This window comes from Antechinus flavipes, chromosome 2 (genome assembly GCF_016432865.1).
Source record: "Antechinus flavipes isolate AdamAnt ecotype Samford, QLD, Australia chromosome 2, AdamAnt_v2, whole genome shotgun sequence".
NCBI lineage: Eukaryota > Metazoa > Chordata > Mammalia > Dasyuromorphia > Dasyuridae > Antechinus > Antechinus flavipes.
In genome coordinates, this window is record NC_067399.1 from 43496769 (window position 1) to 43522075 (window position 25307).

At 41.0% G+C, this 25307-nt stretch overlaps 1 protein-coding gene across 3 annotated transcripts in view; it reads right to left on the reverse strand.

The window, feature by feature from the left end:
• The window catches only part of WDR59 (WD repeat domain 59), a 69846-nt gene that overhangs the window by 15143 nt on the left and 29396 nt on the right, over positions 1–25307 (reverse strand). For all 3 annotated transcript variants that reach the window (XM_051974649.1, XM_051974648.1, XM_051974647.1), the window contains 12 exons: positions 21386–21474; positions 17416–17532; positions 16166–16243; positions 14280–14436; positions 12067–12146; positions 10923–11055; positions 8535–8659; positions 7113–7277; positions 4968–5063; positions 4690–4846; positions 3622–3691; positions 2977–3130 (listed from right to left, as the gene is read on the reverse strand). In XM_051974649.1, the coding sequence (XP_051830609.1) occupies positions 2977–3130; positions 3622–3691; positions 4690–4846; positions 4968–5063; positions 7113–7277; positions 8535–8659; positions 10923–11055; positions 12067–12146; positions 14280–14436; positions 16166–16243; positions 17416–17532; positions 21386–21474 (1421 nt within the window). The remainder of the gene's footprint in view (positions 1–2976; positions 3131–3621; positions 3692–4689; positions 4847–4967; positions 5064–7112; positions 7278–8534; positions 8660–10922; positions 11056–12066; positions 12147–14279; positions 14437–16165; positions 16244–17415; positions 17533–21385; positions 21475–25307) is intronic.

Consider the following 25307-nt stretch of genomic DNA (forward strand, 5'->3'; position numbering starts at 1 on the left):
AGGCCCCGTGCTCTCTCCACTGTGCCACCTGACCGGTCACCTCCATCTAGATGTATAATTTTTGGCAATGTCTCAGGAGCCTCCCAACCATCAATCTGATGACTAGAAGAATCCTTTCTTTCTAACTCTCTATAACACTTTCCCAGGCTCTGAGTTCAGTCTCAATCAAAAGTAGAGACTATTATGCCATCCAGAACAAAAATCAAAACAATATTTGGATGAGCTTACACACAAGACACCCAACACAGCCCCGCTAAGGGCGGTGAGCAGCCAGCCAAAAACAGCTAACTTGCTTACTGGTGAGCTTGATCTCTTCCCTTCACTGTGCAGTGGCGGTATTCTTTATTCTGATTCACTCAAAGAGGTAAAAGGGAGAATCTACAAAAAAGGAAAAATACCCAAAGAAAAGATGGGTTTTCAAAATCAAATAAGGGGTTGTTAAACTAAACTTCGAAGAGACTCTCACAAAAAGGTCAAAACAAACGGGAAGTAGGATCAGGGAATATCTTCTACAGAAGACTGCAGCAATGAGCCCCAAGAGATGGCCCCAGAGCCTGAGGCATTGTTCCTATTTAATATCCTAGATGTTTAGTTTTTAATTTGTTTTTCCATGGAAAAGATTTGGCTGTAAAACACTTTTTAAAGATACAGGTTTGATTTTCAATGTGTGGCTAAACAATGTACACCACCTGGGTCATCCTTTAAGTGCAGAGGCCCAAGGTACACACTTCTATCCTTTCTAAGTGGTCTTTCTAAGTGGTTTTGGAACCACAGCAGGCCTTCATTATGGGCTGGCTGAACTAAGGACATTAATCTATAGCAAAATCAAGTTTGTGTTCCCCTAATTTAGCCTCTTCAGACACACCAAATGGTGTGGGCAGAAGAGAACTCGGAACAAACTCTCCAATCCTATAAATGAAATGAATGTGGAAAAGTGTTCAACTGTAAGGGAACCCTTAATTCACACAAAAGAATACATACTGGAGAGAAACCTTAAAAAATATGAATATGGAAAAGCCTTCAGTTGTAAAAGGCCTTGATGTACATGAGAGAATTCGTACTGGAGAGAAACTCTGTAATGGACTCTCTAAGCAACCTATCTTCAAGAAATCTGCAACAGAACAGGGCATGTCTATACCATGTGTTCCAGAGAGACCTACTCCTGAAGAATAAATGTTCTCTATGTAGAGTACCATAATTATCAGTAATTCAGTATTTTTTTTTAAGGGTTATAACTATCCAGTATTACAAGCCTCACAAAAATCATTTTATTCAGTAAGACAGAAAGTACTCAATAGAGCTCTCAGGGCATGAAAAGGAAGAAAAATCACAATAAAAACAGCTCACATGGAGAGATTACTTTAGGACTGGTGAAGTACTTCACCTGATTATCTCATCTGAGCTTCACCAAAGCCTGAATGAAAAGAAGCAAGGGAAATGCTACAGATAACTAGGAAATGGAGTCCTGGGACTGGGGGACTAATAGACAGAACCCCAAGCCTCCAAGGCCTTCCTGAACCCTCTCCTGCCTAATCAAGGGGTCATCCCCTCAGTGGTCTGCTACTACTTTTTAGCTCTGTGACCTTGGGAATAACCCTTTCAACTTCTTGTTACCATGTCCTACAATTGGCTCAAAATTCACAATAAAACTAGGAAGACTTCAATTCAATTCCTTCGGAGAATAAAATTTGCCTAAGAGGTAAGAAAAATAATGGTACAATAGCTAAAAACCTAGCTTCAAGGTCACAAAGACATGGATTAAAGTCCTATCTCTGACACAAGAATGAATGTGTGACTCTTGACGTCAGGGGTCCAGACAACTTTAAACAGGAAGTTGGCTGCTGAGCTGCACTGGGGAAGAATTCCTTCCTCAGGAATTACTTGTCCTGATGAAATCTCAGGCCTGTAATTACAGCCATACAATGGCTGAGCTTCTGGTCCATGCTAGAGCCTCTTCAAATCTCATTCTGAAAAAGACAACTCTAGGCCAAGCCCCAGTTAAGGGCAATCAGGAGGATGCCCCATTTGTGCCCACCCACTTCCCAGGGAAGCTGAGCTCTCCCTAGCATGACTAAGAGTCCAGAAATTACTAACCACTTCAGGCCTTTCACAGTAATCACAGAAAGGGTCCGTGAGTGTTCTCAAGAATCTGAGAGCCCTGGCACAAGTTCAAGTGAGTGTTGTACCAAGAGACCCATTTAAATGGGAAGTTGATTTGGCTTTCCTGAAAACACAGGAACCATTACAACTTAGCTTAAAAACAGACCTGTTACCTATTTGGCATTTCTAAGTTTTCACAGCTATCGCTTTAAACCTATTGTTTATCACCAAGAAGATGTTTATGTCCCAATTGAATCTTACAATATTCTTAGCCCAAAAAGTTGGGCAGGGAAAGTTGGGCCTAAGTGACACGTGGACCACAAATGCTTTAGCTCAGCTTGACCTGAGACCACTCCTAGTTTGGTCTCCCTCTTGCCATCATAATCGTTTCCTGATAAAAGGGGTGCCCCCACCCCAGGGAAGTCTCCTTCATACAAGAACAAAACAAGCAGGGAAAACTGCTCAACAGAACAATCAAGATTAATGACATAAATGCCCCCTCTCTGACCATTCTCCATTTCCTAGCACAAAAAAAAAAGACTATACAAAGACTAAACCTTAGAAACATCAAGTTCTGTGGAGCCTTTACAATCCCCAACATAGTGGATGAGCATTGGGAAAAACCTGAAACTAACCCACTCTATATAAAGGAATAAGATAATTCACAAAATGAATGGAAATGAGTGAGGTTAGATGGGGAAGAAAGGAAGTGAGCTTTCCCAAAACACAACGGAAAATATATACAGGCTGTTAAAAAATGAGAGGAGACCAAATCAGCCATCTGTGTGAGAAGTGGTGGCCTCAGGTGAGAGGAACCAAAACTAGGGAAAACTAGGGAAAGGGACAAAAGCCCAAGTCCACTGCTCTGAAACTTACCCGTTCCTTATAGTAGAAGGAGCTGATGGAGACCTGCTCCTTCTCACTACGAGTAGGGCTCCCACTGTACAAGCGTAGGTTCCCAGGAGCTTCTGTGCGGATTTTCATTGGTGTGATCAAACCACTATGATAGGCAGACAAGGCTGACAGAGACCTGTAATCGAAGATAAAGCATTGTCGGAACAATGGAGAGAGGTAGAAAAGAGGATGGGGAGCAGGGGGGAGTCAGACAGACAAATAGACAGGGAGGGAGAAGAGAGAGAACGCACAACTCTAAGTAGTGTCAACAAAAAATTGTGTGCTGCTTCAGTGACCTGTGGACATGATTTCAGGGGTACCTGGCATCATTCCCAAGTTGCTAAAATGCAAAAATTCTCCTAATTTGAGACTTGATCTGATTTAGACATTGCTTTTACTAAGCTGATCCTATGTGTTTGACAGTGAACTAATACAAGAAAGGTCAGTATTATGTCAGAAGAAACAATGGTGACTGTCTCCTTTCTGAAGAGGAAAAACTGAACTCATCAAATAAATTTATTCATTTCCCTGCACCAGTTAGTAGTGTATTCCTGGTAGCTCCTATTAACAGTCCACCTGCTTTTGGTCTTATAAGCACAGACCTCTTGTGCAGCTTTCCAAACACACCTAGGAGTAGGTTCTGTCGGAGAAACTGCCCGATGCATTGTCATGGGTCTTGTGAAATACACCAGGTAACCTGCAGAAAAGAGACAACAAACAAATCAGCTGATATCACGTAGGCTAACATGGAAAATTTAAGTAAAGCACCGATCCCCCACACCCTCGCCATGCCAGGAGAAAAAAGTTAAGAGTTTGGATGAATTTCCTATTGCTATATCAAGAGGGTCCACAATTCAAGACTGGGAACTGCCAGGTTAAATGCTGACAGACAACGGGAAACTTCCTCAGTTCTCATTTTGAGTAATGGTGAAACAAAAAATTTCACTAGTTCAGAAGAGAGAGAACCGTGAGAAGGATGTTGGTAGAAAATGAGTCAGTTTGAAAAGCTTCCTGATGCCCTGCTTAGAGGACACCTGTCCAAAACATGGCACAGAATTGTCATGTGTTCGTCCCTTGGGTTCCTCTGGCTATTAGGTTATTGTATACTTTAGGCCCTCTGATACCCAACCATATTTCTTTACAAGCTTGCAGTTCGCAGTTCTTAAACACATCCTTCCTAAGATCCACCAGGTCCCGTCACTCTGAATAACCACCACCTCTCCCAGAGCACAGGACTCTGAGCTCTGCATTCTGGGGGTGTCTTACAAATCACTAATTTTTTCCTGAACTATTTTTGCCAAATGGAATTATAACATAGGTGTTATAATTGGCACGCTTTAAGAAACAATTACAGAAAACAGAGCAAGCTAAAAATAATAAAGAAGCACAGTTATGATACTCTGTTTTTTGCTTCATACCTCCAAAATCCATTCTTGATTAATAACTTAGAAGTCAAATTAGATTTTTAAGTGACAACTCACAGAATGAGTATATCACTCACATTCTCTAAGTCTTTTAAATTCCTATGAATAACTTTGGTGCTTTCTCTAAAGACCATGGAATCAGAGTCAATTAAAAAATTCATAATCAAACACCCATCTCAGTGGAGGAGTCAGGTGGTACAGTCAAGCAGATGCACACTCTGACTGCTCCTAATCCAAGACTTTGGACCCACCGAGCCATCAAGGAACAAACCTGCTCCACAGAACCTGGCTCCTGAGGTCCGAGGGAAAGGGATGTTGGCGTCCTGGTAGGATCCATAAGCGCTGGTCACCCGGGCAAAGGTGGGTAAGGGTGGAGTGACGGCGTTGGGGAGAGCATAGGGATTGCTAGATGTGCTGTCTTCTTGGTTCTGAAATACAGACCTGTCTGTTAATGTATTTTGTACAACCCCTTTAAGGACTATGAATGAGGGTGCCCTGCTGGGCGAGTGGGCTGATATCAGCAGCTCATCAGGGAGGCGCTCTGCTTACCACAAAGGACTCCAGGCAAGAGACCAGCTGGCGCACACAGGGCTCCAAACAACTCTGGTTACGTTTCACTTTTTGCAGAGAGGTGTCTTTCAGAATCTGGAAAAGCACCGAGAGGCCAGAAGTCAGAGCACGTCCACAGGTCAGAGGGGCAGGAGACCTTGGATCGTCCAGCTGGGTCCTTTCAGAACAAAGACCTTCTGGCTACAGGCCATCCAGATTGGCTTAAAGGCCTCCAGGGACGGGAGCTCTCTACTTCTCGACACGGCCTGGGCCCCTCTGGGTTACCTCTGGTTGCCAGAGCTGCAACATGCCTCCTGGCAACTTCCCCACGGTGCTACTGCCAGCTTTGCTCTCCTGGGACCAAGAAGGCCAAATCTCGAAGTAGCTGATGGTACAGTGGACAGAGCCCGGGGGCTGGAGTCAAGGAGGCCTGAACTCAAATCCAGCTCCAAACACTGACCAGCTGAGTGACTCTAGGCAGGTCAATTAAGCTCTGTTGGTCTCAGTTTCCTCAGCTGTGGGGACAATAACAACGCCTATCTCCAAGGATTGTTGTGAGGCACAAATGAGACCATATTTGTAAAGTGCCTGGCACATAGTAAGTGTTATAACAAATATACATTTTAGCTATTATCACTATTTTAACACCACTTCGAGCTGACGTGAAACTAATGTGTGCCTTTCAGCCATGTTCGCGCAGTGATCATGGCCCCATTAAGAGGTCTCTTCTTCAGACTCTACACCCCAAATTTCTTCAGCCCATTCTCAGACAGTGCGATCGCAACCCTGTTCCCCTTCCCAGCTGCTGTCCTCGGGAACCTCCCTGCCTAATCATGCCCTTTCTAAAGTGTGGGGCCCCAAAATGTCTGGCTGAGTTCACAGCACCCTAGAACTCTCAGACCATTTACGATGGGCTTAGTCACGCCTCCTTCTTCTACCTATAAACTGATTTTTGAACAAATATAAGATTTTACACTTATCTCAACTGAATGTCATCTTACAAAATACAGCCCAGCACTTAGCCTGGAAGATGTACTCTTATTTATGTATCACTTCTCTACTCCCTAGCTTTTTAAAAGAAAACTGGCATCTTCTCCCTTCTCCAGGGCTAGGGCACGCCTCCCCTTCCTCTGGCAGGTCACTGGGAAATTCAGCATTCCCCTCTACCACCTTTTCCAGGACCCTGTATTGTGTTGTCACTGATCTGAGTCTATTACTAGAACTCCTCCCAGACAACCAATGAGGTCTTACTCCTTATTTTTGCTATCATCTTCTTTCTGATTTTGTTCTCTCTTCTCTACTCCAACTTTATTCTCTTTGGAAAACAGAAACGATCAGGAAGGAACAGTTCTAAGATCTCTCCATTGCCAATATCATTTCCCCTATCTCAAGTGGTCCATGAGCATACCTGACTCCCCACCTTTCCCCCATACCACCTAACTCTCCCATTCCCATTCTTCTTTTCCTAGGCTCCTTCCCGCTAGCCTCCTAGCCCACTCTGAGCTTTTGTGCTTCTGACACAATTCCTACAGACCTATGTTGTGTTTGAGATCCTTTACTGGACCTTGAGTTCATCTTCTAGACATGGCTTTGTTACCTGGGACCGAGGGGCATGGGCCCGGACCTCACACAGGCTGGGATGATTGGAGTGGTCCCAAAAGATCATTCTCTGTTTGGTATTGCCCTAATCCAGAACCTCTACTGGAAAAAGCTCCAAATATAGCTCATATCTAGGTCTCCACATATGGGTAAAAGAGGTCCACCGCTCTCACACAAGCACCAAGAAAAAAAATTTTTTTTTTAAATTTACTGAGTGAGTATAGTGATAGGGTGAGTATTTCACCCTTTAGAAAACGCAAAAGACTCAGAGGAGTCCATTAATAAATGCAGAAAATAAACGTCATACAATAGTCTGTAAGTATGGACAATTATTTGCTTCTGCTGTAAGATTGCCAGAGGGACTGGGTAGAAAGAGATAGAGTACTGAATTCTGGTGTACTCAAGAGTTTCATTTAGTTAACAATATGGGAGATAAAGAACAGAAAACATTCACTTCTTAACCTAAAGATTTTAGGTGGCTTCATTTCTTAACCTGCATACTGGTGGACAGGAACCCAAATAGCTACTCTATCAAAAGATACCCACCTTCAGAAGTTTTGCTTTCATGGTGGATGTAATAGTTGTAGGATTAATGAACTGGAAAGAAGGTGCAGCATTATTAGGGTACTGGGCTGGGAACTTCACCAGCATTTTGACTCGATGGTTACTACAGTGAACAGACACTGTACAGCTTCTATCAACGGCATCCATCTGTAAGAGACAAATCAGATGCTTTTGAATCAGATCTCAAAGGGCCTCTAAAATGTTTAAAAACAGAAGTCAGACCCAAGCTTCCAGGGTCAGACTGAAATGTAGGATCTCCCTGAACCAAAGAAAACTAAATGATTTAGCCAGCATCCCCAAAGGAGAGTTATTTTAAATTTATAATAGCATTTTGTCAGTTAGGCTTCGGGAGTTTTAATGTCATTGAAAATTTTTCACCCCAATTCCTTGAAACAGAACATGATCTATTATATTTATTTTCAAGTGAAGAAAATAAGATATAAAAGGATGGTATTAAAGGTATAGAAGTGATTTGCCTCTAGACATAAAGCTCATTTGGAAAGTGAAATCCAATCCCTTTATTTGTTTTTGGTTTTTTTTTTAATTGAGGCAACTGGAGTTATGACTTGCCCAGGATCACATAGCTAGGAAGTATTAAGTGTCTGAGACCAGATTTGAACTCAAATCTTTCTGACTACAGGGCTGGTGCTCTATCTACTGTACCACCTAGCTGCCCTGATCTCTTTATTCTCAAGCAATGCTAGATGTCTGCACTATTTCTCAGCAGGAGAAAAAGAAGACTGGAACTAGGCTACAATACTTCATGCTAGATAGGAGAGTTCAATGAACTCCAAATGATCTTTGATGTATTTCCCTGCAATCCTAAGAATATCCCGTGTTAATGATCCCTCCTAGTGTGAGGAAAATTCCAATTCCTTAAAAATTCATTAATATCACTCGCCAAAAATAAAATGGGGGGGGGGGGGAACGGAAGAGAATAACACTTTTCAAATAATCAGTGATTACACCTGATAAACCTGTCAATGAGAGTATGCTTACTATCGAGTGGGCCCATGAGGAGTTGTCCAAAAAACTAAGAACTCCTCCATCACTAACTAGCCAAGTGGGTTTGACATTGCATCTCACTTTTCTGGGCTTCAGCTTCCCTATATGTAAAATGGAAAGATCTGACTCTCTGATAAATAATCTCTGAGAGGCACTCTCGGCTCTAAAAATGCAAGGCACTCAAGTATCCTAGCTTTCCACTTGACAATTGAGAAGGGGTGACCCTCCTTTACTTAATTTAATCCCAAATGAACTGTGGATATTGTAGGAAACAAAAAAGAAAACCACTGGCGTTTTAAAGCAACTGGCCAACCCAAGTTTTCTGGAAACCCACACCTGGAATATTCCCTCCTGTTCTTGCCCACATGAGAGAGTCAAAGTTTCTTAAACTGCTACTACCTCGACATTAACATTCCGGATCTGCACGTTGATCAGGGAGAATTCTTGTTGTAGAGTCTGAGGTAACCCCAACTGTTCTGATTTCTTCCCCATCAGAAGACTGCTAGAGGAGTCTTCCTTTGAAGCTGCAGTAGAAAGAAAAAGATTTTTGTTATGCAGACAAGATTAGAAGGGAAACAATAAAATGGGAAAACATTTTTACAGTCAAAGGTTCTGATAAAGGCCTCATTTCCAAAATATATAGAGAATTGACTCTAATTTATAAGAAATCAAGCCATTCTCCAATTGATAAATGGTCAAAGGATATGAACAGACAATTCTCAGACGAAGAAATTGAAACTATTTATAGACATATGAAAATATGCTCCAAATCATTATTAATCGGAAATGCAAATTAAGACGACTCTGAGATACCACTACACACCTGTCAGATTGGCTAGAGTGACAGGGAAAGATAATGTGGAATGTTGGAGGGGATGTGGGAAAACAGGGACACTGATACATTGTTTGTGAAATTGTGAACACATCCAGCCATTCTGGAGAGCAGTTTGGAACTATGCTCAAAAAGTTATCAAGCTGTGCATACCCTTTGATCCAGCAGTGTTTCTACTGGGCTTATACCCTAAAGAGATACTAAAGAAGGGAAAGGGACCTGTATGTGCCAAAATGTGTGTGGCAGCCCTGTCTGTAGTGGCCAGAAGCTGGAAAATGAATGGATGCCCATCAATTGGAGAATGGTTGAGTAAATTGTGGTATATGAACGTTATGGAATATTATTGTTCTGTAAGAAATGACCAGCAGGATGAATACAGAGAGGCTTGGAGAGACTTACATGAATTGATACTGAGTTAAATGAGCAGAACCAGGAGATCATTATATACCTCAACAACGATACTGTTTGAGGATGTATTCTGATAGAAGTAGATCTCTTCAATAAAGAGAGCTAATTCAGTTTCAATTGATCAATGATGGACAGAAGCAGCTACACCCAAAGAAAGAATACTGGGAAATAATATAAACTGCTTGCATTTTTTTCTTCCCAGGTTATTTATACCTTCTGAATCCAATTCTCCCTGTTCAACAAGAAAACTGTTCGGTTCTGCACACATAATATTGTATCTACAATATATTATAACCTATTTAACATGTAAAGGATTGCTTGCCATCTGGGGGAGGGGGTGGAGGGAGGGAGGGGAAAAATCGGAACAGAAGTGAGTGCAAGGGATAATGCTGTAAAAAATTACCCTGGCATGGATTCTCATTATAATAATAAAAAGTTATTTAAAAAAAAAAAAAAAAAGGATTTTTGTTAAAAAATCACTTTGGGAAATGTAGCAAAGTCATCAACTTCCCAGCATCTGACTAAAGGAAAGAAAAGAAGTACATAAATTCGGCTGAGAATTAAGACAGTTAAAAATACCCCAGTCTTCTGGAAGGGCCTTTTCTGAGGTTAACAAGAACTGGGCATTATTAGTCCAGGTCACCCATTTGTATTGTGCCCCCAAGAAACAACTGAAAAAAAGCTAATGCTTGGGCACTGCTCTTTCAGAGCTCTTTCCCTACCAGTGATAGTGATGTCTCTGTCTTATTAGAGGTCATAATAGATACTGCACTTCCTGGAGGCAATCCCTATTTCAAAGAAGAGCTAGAGCAAACTGCTCCTAGTCCACATGGACACCCTTTACTGCCTCTTAGCCTTTATTATATCCTAGACTTCTTATAAATATTAAGTTCAGGGCGCCTAGGTTAAGAGATGACATAAGACAAAGAAAAGTAAAGTGGCCCTGAGTGGCCCTAGACATTATGCAGAATGTGATAGTGACTGTTACTAAAATAAATTGAAATCCTTTGAATTTGTATTATTACCTCCACATATAGCGTAAATACAATATGATGAATAAGTACTTTCAGGTTATAACAAGCTACGATCATGGAATGGCAAAAATAAATCAGCTTGAGTTCCAGAAACTAACTGAAGAATTTACAAAATTCTTAACGGTAGAAAGCAATGTTAGTAAATCAAACTTCCCAATTACACAGAATAAAGACAAAAACCAAATCCTCTTCTTATCAGCAGTCTGTAAATGAAGGAGTTTTAAACGAGATGGTATTTAAGATCCCTCTCAGATTTAAATCCGATGACTTTGCATTTTCAAAGTCTTTTCAGAAAGAGCTGTCTCTCCTTCCTCCCCCCCCACAAAAAAAAAAAAAAATCTCCATTTCTTAATGAAGAGAAAGAGCCCTTCTCAGTTCCCTGACTCTCAAGATCTTTTCCCTCCCTCTAATTCCATGATGCTAGAACCCCAAGGTGTTATCTAGCACTATCACTGTGTCACTTACACACCCTGAGAGAATCACATCACCCAAATCACGGGACAGCCAGATTACCTTCCTCTTCCCCATGGCCTGAGCTAGGCTGGTGATCTGAATCTTGGGTGTGGAGGATCTTCTCTGGTTCTGGTAGAAGGGAAATACTTTCAATGAACTCATCAACACCATCCAGAATATCATTTGCACAGAGCTGAAACAAGAAGAAACAAGAAGAGGCATGCAGACTTCCTTAACAAGAGTCTAAGAGCATCAGGCTTATGATAATATCTACACAGCAGAAAAGGAGAAACCATCTGTCTTTGGGTAAGAGTATGTGAAAGTAGGTGGTTGTGAAAAACAGATGTATCAGTTATCAATTGATATCATGATCAATTATACCCAACTCCAACTCTCCCTGTTAAAGACAGAACAAGAAAGACAGCTAAATTAGAATAGAAAGAGCAGCTTTGACGTGCAGCTCCAAAAAAAATCTTAACGGTTCCATAAGCTTATTTGGTTGGGAAAGAGAATACAAACTTCCAAGTACGTTTTAAGCATGTGGAATATACTTTGATGAAAAAACATTTATACAGCACTAGCCATGTATGCACCAAGTGGCGTGCTACTTGCTGAGAAGATGGAGCCTGGGGCTCGGAAGAGAGGATGTAAGCCTCAAAAAGCTGGGGAAGCATGAAAATGAACTACAGAGCCTCAAAAACTCTCAGGAGCAGAAGCTTTTGTATTCCCTAAAAATGTCTGCAGCCAAAGTGACTAACTCCCTCATATTCAGAATGTACCTAGAAGCGGATCATATGTTAGCTCTGAGGGCTCTCTGCAATTCTGCAGATGCAACTGATTTCCTTCTCCAGGCCATTTGGTGTCCCTTTAGGATATCTCATACTGCCCTCACAAATCAGAATGAGAGCAGAGCAAGAAAATAAACGACTATCAAAAGAGCTATGAATGGCAGGAGCACTTTAGACAACGGAGGGGTCGATATTCTACATACACTAAAAGTTTTAGATCTTTCCAAGGGCACATTCCCCTGGGTCTGATCTTGCTATGCATACACTACAAATCAATCAAACAGCAAGTTTTTAATCAGGAACTTTGAAACATCTTCTGACCTGCAAAAACACAACTTCTAGAATCTTTTTTTTAAAGGCTCTGGGACAAAGTATATATAATTCATTCAACACCACTCAAAGCATTTAATACCTACCCTCTGCAGCTGTGAATCGACTCGCCACATCCGCAGAGTTTGGTCCCGGGACCAGGTGACCAGCTGGTAATCCTTGGACCCTAGAAATCACCAGGAACATCTTATGGATTCAGCATCAATTTCAACAAACTGGGACAATTCTCTATGGCCATAAAAGAGGCTCCATGAAGTAAGGCACTAGAGTTTAACCACATCACAAACCCAAATAAATGCACTTTCTATTTTACAGAAATACTTGACCTTGTATGATTAGTGCATCCTGAAAAGCTGTCTCAATTTTTAAAAATGAATATTCTAAGTAGCCTAATAAGGAATCTTCTGGTGACTCTTATAGATCAAAGTTAGTAAGTCCTTCTATAAGGTGAATTACCAATCATTCCTGACTATTTGACAAGTCTGGATTTTCACAGACTGGATTTGTTTAAATCAAATTCACCAATTATTCCAAAATGGCGATGAGTCTGTTCAAAATCCTCTCTCAAAATGCCGAATGAGCAGGAAATTATTTTAGTGACACTGAATAATGGCGAGCAACTCCATCTGTGACATCAGACAGCAGTGAGACCAAGTCACTCCTGTTACTAAAGGAAAAGTCCTCTAGAAGAGGTTGAGGAGAAACAGAGTGGGAAGATGTTCCCATAACACACTGGCTGGAAGGTCGTTCATCACTCCTAGATTAAGGGCTCACTAGTTGGCTGCCCAGATAAGCAAGGTGACTTGAATTACCACAAGAAGCTCTCACTGCAGGATTTCTAATTCAACCCTGGAGGACCCAGCCCCTTCTAAGCCATTTGATGGGGATTCCCATTATCTATTTGATGGACAAGTCTAAGGGCATCCCAAGTCCTGCCTGTGGCCACTACTAGTTTCCTCTGGGCTTCATGTTCCTAGCAGTAGGAACATAGTTTGGATAGGCCAGGGAGCAAGAAAATTAGCATGGAGCTTAGAGTGAAGAGACTCTCAACAGTTTACCAAGTTCCAGCAAGCAGCTGTCACTCTTCCTAGGAATGTCTAGTGGTTTTATCACTTCCATTTCAGGGCAGTTCAAGAGTACAGGTAAAAACTAAGAGTTGTACAGGGAATGGTGGTGGGGGCTCCCTCCCTCAGGTGTCTCTGCTGAGACACACCACTTCTGATGACCTAGCCAGTGACAAACAAAAGTGTGGACCAGTACAGGGCATAAAGCTGCAGAAAAGGGCAAAGGAGGGGAGGATATTGGCAGGAGAAGTAACATTTAGAACAGAGACAGCCTACTATAAGTGCCCAGAAAGGTTTCTTAAAGTCATCACAAACATGCCCTGGAAAAGCTTACAAGATTCCAAAGCAAATGAAAACCAAAAACTGACTACTCTAACCCCAGTTCTGGTAATGCTTGGTTTTTTAAACTCTTGGAAAACTAGATCATCTATTTGTGTCTCGGTTTTACTTCTACTGAATGGGAACAACTACCAAAAAACCACTGCAGTTAAATCAAATGTTTAGAAGCTATAGCACTAGGTAAAGTCTAAACAACAATGGAATAACAGAAAAAAAAAGTGTCTAGTTTTATATACTGAGTTACTGGAAGAACTAAAAACCAAGTTTTCTGCCTGACACACGTTTAAGACAACCTACAGCCTCAGTGTAAGAAGGGAAGAGCCCTATGTTCATGGAAGGACTTTCAACTCCATGTTAGTCCTAGAGCAATGTCTACTTGGGCCCACGTCCAAAATCAAGGAGGAAAGATGGGAAGAATTTTGGCTCACAGTCAAAAGCAGCATAACCCCTTTTCCTCACTACCATGTAAAGGGGGAGGTTCCACAGACACTCTCTCCCCGAGACCAGGCCTACCTCCATTACTCAAGTCATTGGTTCATTCAATAGGTCATCCTCTTGTTCAGGAGGTGTTTTAATGGGACTGAGAGAACTCTGGAGTCTGGTACCCTGGTCCCACCTCTGGCACGCACCAGCTGTGAAATGCTGAATGAGTCACCACAAAGTCCTCAGAAATCTAAGACCACATGGCCAATCTGTACCGGTAGAGGAAGCTTCCTCATTGGAAAACTCCTCACACTGATGAAATCTGGCTCCAGGGCCGAGCCGAAACAAAAACCTCTAAAGTCTGCAACTTTACTTTCTCCCTGCTTTAATACATGGTCCTAAGTGACTGGTGCCACTGGCAAATGAGCTTCTAAGAAAAAGTTCTGGCAGTCTCTGTCCCACCCTTCACTCACCTTCTTTTTGTTTCCTCCACTGAAACTCCAGCACCACGTCATCATGGCCCACAAAAGTGTGCACTGGCGTGTTCAAGTCAAAGACATTCCACAGAAGGAGGCTATTTTCTCTACGAAGCTGAGGAACCATCACAGTCACTAACCCATTGCTGAAAGGCTTAAAGGAAGAAAATAACAAAGGATGTTTATTGGAGACATAGGCCTAGTTCATCAACCCTTTCCTCTCTAATGAATTAAGATAAAGGACCCAACTTGAGCAGCTAACTTTTCTCAACATTCCACTCCCAGCCCCAAGATCCTCAAAGGAGAAAAGAAAGAAGTCACAGTAAAAAGGTTCTAGGAAAAAGTTCTTCTTCCACCCCCAAATTAGCAAAGGGTTCCAAGTGCTATCTCATGAAAATGTAATCACAGCGCAGTTCTTCTGCTATGTATATATTCTCTTAGATGAGTCCAAGCAAGTCAATTTTTCTAGAGCACTGCAGAAAAAGCAGCCACAGCTATCTCAAAGAACCTTCTAATAGACCATCTCACTTATTCTTTACATAAGAAATACATCATTAGAAGTAGACAGCACAACAGGAATAAGAGTATTCAAAAAGCAAACATTTTAATTTTTACCACAGACTAAGTCCTTACCTCTGAACTACCGAGTGGGTCATCTGGATTTATATTTCTTGTAAGAGCATTCAACAATCTATTAAATGTCTTCTGTATATCAGCTCCTGGGCTGGTTGCTAGCACTAATATTAATTAGTACCATGGTCACTGTTAGTTTCTGGCATTACGTAAGAATGGAGTGATCCTCCTCATAACATACCCAGTCTGGTTGGCTGGTTGGTTGGTTGTTTTTGTTAAATCAAATATTTAATTCAAAGAAGTATTTCAGTTCTTAAAGACATTCTCTAATTCGATGCCTAAAACTCTGAAGTACAAAAACAACCAATTGCCCACATTCACATCCACATCCCATGCAAACCCAGAGCTCCTTTCAAGGTATATGAAGGCAGTTTTATTTTTCCCAAGGCTAACTTTTGCAGTAATTTAAAAAGAGAATCAAATTCTCTCACATGCCTCTCCCTTTTTATCAGCTCAAAGAGACATGGCAAAATGGCTACAGCAAGTTATCCTCTTAAGATCTTCCTCTCTCCATTTCTCAATTGCAACATCTGCTTATCTTAGGATTATATCAAGATTTTTGAGATTTCAAACGATCCAAGGATGAACAGAGAGAAAGGCAGAGATAGAGACAGAGATAGAAGCATTTGCTACCACCATCCCTCATCCCAACAAGTCTGATCAGGTCAATACCCCAATTCAATCCAAGATAAAAACCAAAATCCTCCACTATTCAAAGCCTTTCACAGCCAGCCTACTCTCCCCACTTGTCATTTTACTTATACCCTATATCCTCCCCCTCCCTCCTTCTCAAGGGTTCTTTGATCCCATACCATTGGCCTTCTGATTACTTCATGATCAAAATATTCCATCTCCCAATTTGAAGGATTTTTTTCTGGCTGGCCCCTTGTCTACAATGTTCTCCCTCCTAATCTCCAACTAAAGGATTCCCTGGCTTCCTTCAAATCCCATCTAAAATCCCACCTTCCATAGGAAGTCCTTTCCAATCTCCCTAAATTCTAGTTCCTTCCCTTATTTTCTGTTTATCCTGTTGGTGTGTCTTTTTGCTTTTGTCTCCCCAAGTTCTGACTACTTGATACGCATCTATACTCATAAATAAAACAAAAAACAGAGACCAATCAAATACAGAACAGAAAGAGTAAACAGTCCACCACACAAAAAAATCTAGGAAGACTCAAATGATTCCTTGACACTAGGATATCAGAATGATTTTTTTTTTTCTAGAGCGGGGTTAAGAGTATCTCACTCACAGTGTATCTGGCCTTCCAGACAGGCACCTGGCAAGGGAGAATATTGAGGTATTTCCGAGGCTGGCGGTAATCCCAGAACTAGACAAATAAAGGAGGAGATTTATGGAATAAATGTCATAAAGATTAAACTTACTAAATTAGTTCTATTTTTTTGAAAAAGATGCTTCCTTATAACTTACTGCTATTTGTATTTGTGAGACATATTTCTGAGTATCACTTTAGCACGGTTCACAAGACTCATGCTTCTTAGATTACATGGCCCACTTTCATCACAAGAAAATAGGTTCTCATAGTTGTTATCTTACAAATATCACAAGACAATTTTCTAAGTGGTCCCCAGTGATGGCAATTCACGATATACACTGATCTGACTATAAACTTATGCTCCAAGGACACAGCAAGATATTTTGATCATTTCACTTGCATTCTCCACCCACACTAACCAAAGAGGGTACTCTGATCTATCAATATTTGTGATCATGAACAAAAGGCATTCTAGACAAAAAAATTAATTACTTGAATTTTTTATTTTCAAAAAACATTGAATCAAAATGGAAACAAAGAACATTATGATTAAGAAAAACCCTTTTCAAAAACCTAGTATTCTCTGGATAAAATGGCAAATACAACTCCATAATGGCAACTATAAATTGAGAAGTGAAATATTGCCAAAGAGACATGGGCTGCTTGCCTAAAGAAAATCGAGTATCATCTATAAAGATGTTCTACATGAAATGCCTTCTAATTTAGTTCAAGGTGGTTCAGTGACCCTCTCTCCACAACACTGAAAAGTTAATACAATTAATCTCAAGTGGCAAATATCCATACAGGCATGAAGTAGAAACATCCAAGCATAGCATCTTTGGGATTTAATGAAGTCATTTGGACTACATAATGTTCTAGATCCCAAGAAAGCCAAAGGTGCACAGAGGGATGCTTTTAAGTCACTGGTTCTCTCCATAGGCCATCTGCTCTAAGTGGGCAGTTGAAAAAAACAGGCAGACAACAGATGTCCACCATAATGTCCCCTCCCATCCTGATGGTCATGACCAGCTGGAGCTTGGGAAAGCAGGCATCCTCCTGAACAGCCTGCAATGCTGCTGCCAGGCATACCCTATTCCCCACTTATTGGTACAGACTGATAGTATGGCTAACAAGAAGTACTTCTTCCTTCTGTAATCAGGCCTAATACGTCTACATACCCCAGCTTTTCTTTACATAGAGGTCCCTTGCCAGACCCTCCCACTCACCTTGACAGAGTTGTCCTGGCTTGAGGTGGCTAAGATATGTTCGCTGTCTGGGTGCCAGTCCAGCCCGTGAATTTTAGACAGGTGGGCAGCAAGATATTCCACGGCAGTACTAGGTTTCTGCAACAGAGAAACCACCCAGTTTCTTCTTCAAACCCATAAAATATTATTTAGCATTAAAATGTCCAACATTCTGCTTGGTGCTTCCTAATAGTGAGCTTTCAGGCCACGGATGATTTCTGACCAAAGACATCATTGCTTGGATACTGAGGAGGAAAGAAGCAAACAGCTAAACATGGGACTAAAAAGGCTGTGAGAACGTGCATCTAAAACAGCATTTTTAAGTTCACAAAGCACCATTTCTTACAGCTAAAGTGCCAAGTGGTATGTTTGCCATTTTAGACAACAAGGGAAACCACGGTTCCCACAGAAGCAGGTTTCCCAAAGGTCCCAACTTCCAGGAGCAGGGTCACAGCGTCGACAGCAGCTGCAGCTGTTACAGCTGCTCCTCTTCACATCTGGAGAGCAGATGAGCATCTGCAAAGTGTTTGATCAAAGCCAGGCCAGCACTGACCTCTCCATGACACCATCATTACAAAGTTAAGGCTTCCAAGTTCATTATCACACCCAGATCCCTACATTCTGGGCTGTTTGGGAAACCACTGACAAAGGCAGTCTTCAGAGTTAACAACTGAAGAAGACAATTAGCAGGAAGGGCTGGAAAACTATTTCCCTACTTCTTATAAGAAACCTTCCTGGATAAAAGATGTAGCAAACTGTGATCGACATTGATTTGAGGCAGGAAATGAAAAGGGAATCACTAAGCAGTGTATTTCACAATGAGGAGAGCTTTGAGAAACAGGTATTGACAGAATGAATGGCTGGAAGCCAAGGTGTCTGAATGGGGCGTTTTTCCTTTTTGCTTGAAAGTCTGGGAGCAGGCTCAAAAGTCTTATCACTTCTTCCAACCGATTATGTACACTTTTCTGTAAGCCATCCCCTCTACTTCAGAGAAGGGTAAATGAGGAAAAACCAACTTTCGTTTCTACATGTCCATTTAAACCAATGATGAGGAAGAAGGTGAGTAGCTACTTGCCAAGACTGACCTAAAGGAAGGAGAGAATAGGGAATGTCCAGTGGATGAACCCACGGGATCCTAGGATGCCCTCACTCCTGTGTTTCTAGCAAACCACTCACAACACTATAATGACACAATTCACAAATCATCATAGGTCCAAGAAGACTCAGAGTTTGGAAAAGATCTCATAACTCCATTTTGAAGAGGGGCTGGGCAGAAATGTTCCCTACAGCAGGCGATTTCCCCATTTCTTCAACCCATCTTCCCCACCTTGCCTTTGAACAAACCTCTTTTTCCTGTCTCCAAGGCTTACCAAGACTCCTGGTGGGGAAGAAAATGTTCATTCCTTCCCCCTCTCTGCTTAATAAATTGACCCATCTATCCCTCTCTCTCTTCCTACCCCTATTCCACCCTCACAACAGTAAGCTTGAGGCTTCAAACATGGCTCCTTCTCACCCTGGGCTATCAGTAAAGTCCCCTTCTTCCCACTGTCTGTGTGTCTGTGGGACCTCTGGCACCCTCCACGTTACTCAGAGACAACCAAACTTCTAGGGGAGCTCCTGATGCAGCAGCCTAGGACCTGCTGTCTCCTACACGCCCAATGCTTTCAGGGGCTGCTGCAGAGAAAGCATGTGATCCACAGACTATTTTTAGGCAGATGGGTATCCAGACTCCAGCAGAATTCAAGCTCCATGCATGTTCTGCCTGCCCAGACATTCTCCTCCCCCCACCAGTCTTCTGGGGAAGAGTCTCTACTGAGTGAGTCCTGAAAACCACTGGCTACCCTCAGGGAGCAGGGATCAGAAGGCAGTCTGCAGGAAGCAAAGTAAATGATCTCAATTTGGAGACACAATTTGTTCTCCCAATTGACTAAACTGAGTGCTGGAGTAAAACAACACTGAGCTCAGTCCAAAAATGGGGGCTACAGGGAAGGCTGATGCCCGTCCTCCCCAGGACACAGCCTCCCACCACCTGCCTGCTCCTCCTCCTCAAGTCTCCTCTGCCAGCAGGATACCACCCACAGAATGCCCCCCCACCAGGGAGACATCACTCAGGGATCCTTGGGCACATGCTATTTTTCTCAACTCCATGCCTTCGCACTGACTTTCTCATACACCCAGGATGCAACCCTCCATACCTATACCTTATGATGCACATTATTTTTAATAATAGTTTTCTCTACCATTAAAATATAAGTTCCTTATGAGGGGATTGTTTCATTCTTTCTACTTGTATGTCTAGTGCCCCACATAATGCCTAATACATAAGAATCAACTTCTAATAAATACCTATTAACTTACTGATTCTTTGCAAACAAGGGGAGCTACTGGACATACTAAAGAGACTATCAAGCTTGGGGGATGCACTGGCTATATTTCTTTTTGTTTTATTTTTTTCAAAGCAAAGGGCAAAGATTTTCAAAGATTTTTATGACACTGCTAATAGTAGACTAAATCCATAAGGGTTTTTAGCAAAGAAAAGGGATTTTACACCAGAAAGGAGAAGTCATTAAGGCATGACAAGTGTGTGTATATGGGGGAGGTGGGGAGAGATTTCACAATTGACTGGCAGGCTAACCCTAAAAAGGACTTAGCGCCCTAAAAAAAGTTAGCATGGGAATTACATAGAGTAGATCTTTTATAGGGGAAATATAACCCAGGGGTTTAACCTTTTAACTTGGCTTTCAATAACTATGGAATTATGATGGTTTTGTTAATGCAAAGAATTCTTTGCTCAGATTCTATCAGAGACCTCCACAAGTCCTAATCAAAATCAAAAAGTCCACTTAGAATCCTATCAGTGCTCCTCCCTGTTTGCTACAAAGAGCAACGAGGCTTCCAGATTGTTTATAGTAATTCTGGCGCTCTCTGTCAACTACTGGCTGCATTTCTGAATAAATTTTCTCTATTCCCTTTTTTATTCTTTGTTACAAGAGAAAATTCCCTAAGTAAGGAGGGAAAAAGGAGAGAGCCCAGGAAAGGAATACTCTGAATAAATAAAAGACAATTATTAAAAATCAGAAGTTTTTAAAAGACCCAACTTGGGTTCTGACTGCACTACTGAATACTGTGGGAACTACCATATGTTATTTAATTTCTCTGATATCCATCCTCTCTGACAAATGAAGCCCACACTTATCTCACCCTTCACCCAGGGCTGCTGGGAGAAGAAAATGAGGTGTTTTTCAAATTGCAACGTGACATATAAGTGAAGTATTATTTTAAAAAGTAACAGGGATTAAGATCTTCAACTTTTAACCATTTTCCACTATTTTTCTAGCCAATGTCTCTATTTTAGCTTATCAATAATTTGGGCTGGAAAACAACTTCTTTCCACACTGAGCTCAAAATGCAATATCCACAATGCATATGGCATCTAGTATTTTTTAACTGGGACAGCTAGGTGACACAGTGAATAGAACATTAGGCCTGGAGTACGGAAGACCCGAATTCAAACTTTCTAGCTGTGTGACCCTGGACAAGTCACTTTACCCTGTTTGTCTCAGTTTCCTCATCTGTAAAATGAAGTGGAAAAAGAAATGGTAAACCACTCCAGTATCTCTGCCAAGAAAACCTCCAGTAGAGTCACAGAGAGTCAGAAAAAATTAAAATAATTGAACGACTCATTAACTGCTCATAGAACCTTCTTATCTACCTCTGACACTTACTAGCTATATAATTCTGGGGAATTCACTTCACCCTTATGCTGCTTCAGTTTTCTTATCAGTAAAATGGGAATAATACCCATTGCATCTCTCTTAAGATGAGAAAACTAAATAAAATATATAAGGCATTTGGTAAATCCTACAGCATTATCTAAACATCAACTGTTATCATCTACCTACATGGTCAAGTACGGCGATGGCTGCAGAATGACTGTGAAGAGGTAACTCACCCGTTTGTCCCATATCCGAACATCCCCATCATGACTGGTGGCAAGACAGTGAGCATTCTTCTTATTCCATTTCACCTGTGAGGCGCCCGCTGAACAGGAAAACCAGGGGTGAGGGCAGGGAAAAGAGGCATATTCAGTAAGTTGCTGTCCTGTAGCACAGCTAGCTCAACAGTCACAAAAATTCCTTCAGGGTCAGGTTCTCTTATGCAGGCACCAAATGAACCACTTAAAGATGAAATAAAGCCCCAAGGAAGTTAAGTCATGGGAAAAGAATCATAGGGATTTAATTGGGAACTCACGCAAGAGAAAAATAAACCTCAAGGTAACCTGGCAGTAGAACCAGTTAGAAAGGATGGTTTTACTACAGACTCATAGTACTGCTCATTTGGGACAACTCATCCAACAACATGACCCACAGTCATCCTTCCTAGAAGCCTCCCAATCGGACTTTTGCTGGGGGGATGGGGGTGGGGAGCCTAAAGCATGAGTTCAGAAGAAGCACACACATGTTCACCTCATCTCTCAAATGGAAACAGAGGTTTATATGGGATCCCCCAGACATTCCACTTTCCACCAATTCAATTTAGCAACCAGTGAAGCTCCTACTAAACATTATGTAGAGGGCACTATGTGCCACCAGGGCAAAGCATAGTCACTGCTATTGCTTTGAGCCGGATAAAGGAGGAAAAAAACTAGCGTCAGGAAGTCCCTTTCTCCACTCTGCCAACACAGGAACATAGTAATGGCAATTAAAAAGCTGCTCAAGGGGGCCCACAGGACTCAACCATTAGGAAAAATCCAGTCTCTACTGAGAAAACCAAGGCACAAGAGGGTTGGCTCTCAGAAAAAAATTCATTGTTAAGGCTGAATGTTGAAAACTATCTTTGCATGTATTCTGAAAAAGAAAAGGCTATTACAAACTTTTAAAATAAAGTTAAAAAGAAACGAATTCATCCTCTACCCAAAAAATGACAAGCTAATATATAAGAGTTCCCACAAATGTCACATCTCTGGTACACATCAATCATGACACTGCTTCAATATTTTCTTTCTCCTGTAGCTCATTTCTAAAGAAAATCACTTCAGGTACAAAGCTCTGATAGAACAAGTCCACAGAACATGGGATGGATCAATAATTGAGAACTCAACCTAAATTGAAACGTTAAGGCACAGATCACGCTTCTGCCCAGAGATACTGAATTTTGACTCTCTAGGCTCCAAGTTTTCATTTTTGTCAATCTTCGTTTGAAACTGTTCAGTAGTATAGAGTATGAAAGACAGAATAAAGCCTCACATTAACAAGAGCAGTACAAAGCAGCCAACACAGCTCTCTTATTCTCTCCAAATCCCGGCTTCTAAAGAATGACAGCGAATGCTGCCTTAGCACAGAGTTGCTACAAAAATCCAGTGAGAATATAGGTAAATACAGGGTTTTGACATGACAGATAGCCTGATCCCAGAGTATATAGAACATGGGCTACAATAAGGATTAAGATCCTAAGATTTTAAAGTTAAAAGGATACCCCTTTACTCAGAAAGAACCAAAGCAAAAGAACTTCATCTGAGCATAGGATAGTTCACAATTTCCAAGAGGACAATTTTCTCAGGGTAACTCACAAATAGCATGATGAAGAAGTAAAGAAAGCAAAAATCTTCTCACTTGAGCCTTTTCCCACCCATGGTCAAGAAGCTAAACTCTAAAAGTTTTAGAGAAAATTTAGACCCAGGAAAATTTGCTGAGGCACAAGGAGAGGTTCTACTATTACTGGTAAAGAGGAAAGAAAGAGAAAGAAAGGAAAGAAGGAATGGATGGGGAGGGGGGATAAGGAAAGAGGGAAGGAAAAAAGGAAGGAAGGGAGGAATGGAAGGAGGAAAGGAGGAGAAAGCAAGGAGGAAGGGAGGGAGGGAGGAAAGGAGGAGGAAGCAGGGAGGAGGGAAGAAAGAAAAAAAGAGAGGAGAGGAAGAAGAAATTTTATTTTGCAAAGCTTCATAAGAGGAAAGATATGGATTTACAATCAAGAATAATTTATTCTGTGTTTGTGGCAGCCTTCTTTGTAGTGGCCAGAAACTGGAAACAGTGGATGCCCATCAACTGGAGAATGGCTGAATAAATTGTGGTATATGAATATTATGGAATATTATTGTTCTGTAAAAAATGACCAGCAGGAGGATTTCAGGGAGGCCTGGAGAGACTTACATGAACTGATGCTGAGTGAAGTGAGCAGAACCAGGAGATCATTGTATAATTCAATAACAATATTATAGGATGATCAATTCTGAAGATGTGGCCCTTTTTGGAGATGAGATGAACCAAATCAGTTCCAACAGAGCAGTAAGGAATTGAACCAGCTACACCCAGCAAAAGAACTCTGGGAGATGACTATGAACCACTACATAGAATTCCCATTTTGTCCGCCTGCATTTTTTATTTCCTTCACAGGCTAATTGTACACTATTTCAAAGTCCAATTCTTTTTATATAGCAAAATAACTATATGGACATGTATATATATATTGTATTTAACTTATGCTTTAACATGTTTAACATGTATTGGTCTACCTGACATCTGGGAAAGGGAGTGGGAGAAAGGAAGGTAAAAACTGGAACAAAGGGTTTTGCAATTGTCAATGTTGAAAAATTACCCATACATATATCTTGTAAATAAAAAGCTATACCCCCCCCCAAAAAAAAGAATAATTTATTCTGCAAAGTTTTCTAAAAGAAAAAACTGGACCTTGAATGGAATAGGAAACTTGCAAGCATTCTGAAGGAAATTCTAGTGCTGAGAAGGAACTATAAAAAACAAAATTTAAGAAAAATCCAGGAAGGTAAATTTATTTGACTCCTTAAAAGGGGCTGTATGATACAAGAGGCTCTCCATTCTAATAAAGAGAGAAGAATTAAGTGCCCTTTCATAAATTCAATGTCTTCAAAGGTCCTTCAGGGAGTTAAAAACAGAGGACTAAGAGTAGACTGGTTATGTTAAACATTATAAGAGAGGAAAGAAAAAAAGGTGCACCAGAAAAGTGCAACAAATATACAAATACAAAGAAAAGAATAGCTAGAGCTTTAGATGATTAATAATAATTATAGCTAATATTTATGTAGCACTAAGGTTTGAAAAATACTTTAAATGTTAATTAATTTGATCTTTACACTAACCAAGGAAGTAGATAGTGTTATTATCCTTATTATACAGATGAGAAAACTAAGACTAAGGAAAGTTAAATGATTTGCTCAGGCTCACACATCTACTAAGCAACTGAGGCTATATTTGACTTCAGGTCTTTCTGACACCAATTCTCATTCTTTATCCACTTAGCACCCAGCCACAGTAGATAATATTGTAAAGAAAAACAACTTTGTTAAGAGCTGAGAACTCTAATTAAAGAAATGACCAACTAGCAACTCTCCAGGAGACTTAAGATGGAACAGGTTTGCTACCTCCCAGACAGAAAGGGAAAGGGACTCAATCAAGCCCTCAGAACTAGGCCACTCCATTGATTTGTGTTATTTGTCTATGCTTACTTGTTATAAGGTTGTGGGTTTTTTGGGGGGGAGGTGGGGGGAGGGGGAAGAGTTGAGAAAGGGAACGGAAAAAAAAGGATAGAAAATGAAACATTTTTAAAAGTGCACAAAGGAGTGTAGAAAGTAATTCAGAAGGAAGTACAGACTAGCAGGACAGTTCTGAAAGTAATGGATTAACTTTGCTATATGTACTTTTTTTTAAAGGAAACCGTATGAAATGTAGATTCATGACATATAATTTTTTGTGTGTTATATTTGGTATATGAAATTCTCATGGGCTTTTGGCATTTGTAAATTCATAATAAAAAAATTAAAAACAAAAAATGAAATTGTGTTAAAAGCAGTATAACTGCCTTCTGTAAGGAAAGTTTCTATCTTTCTAAAAATGTGTCAC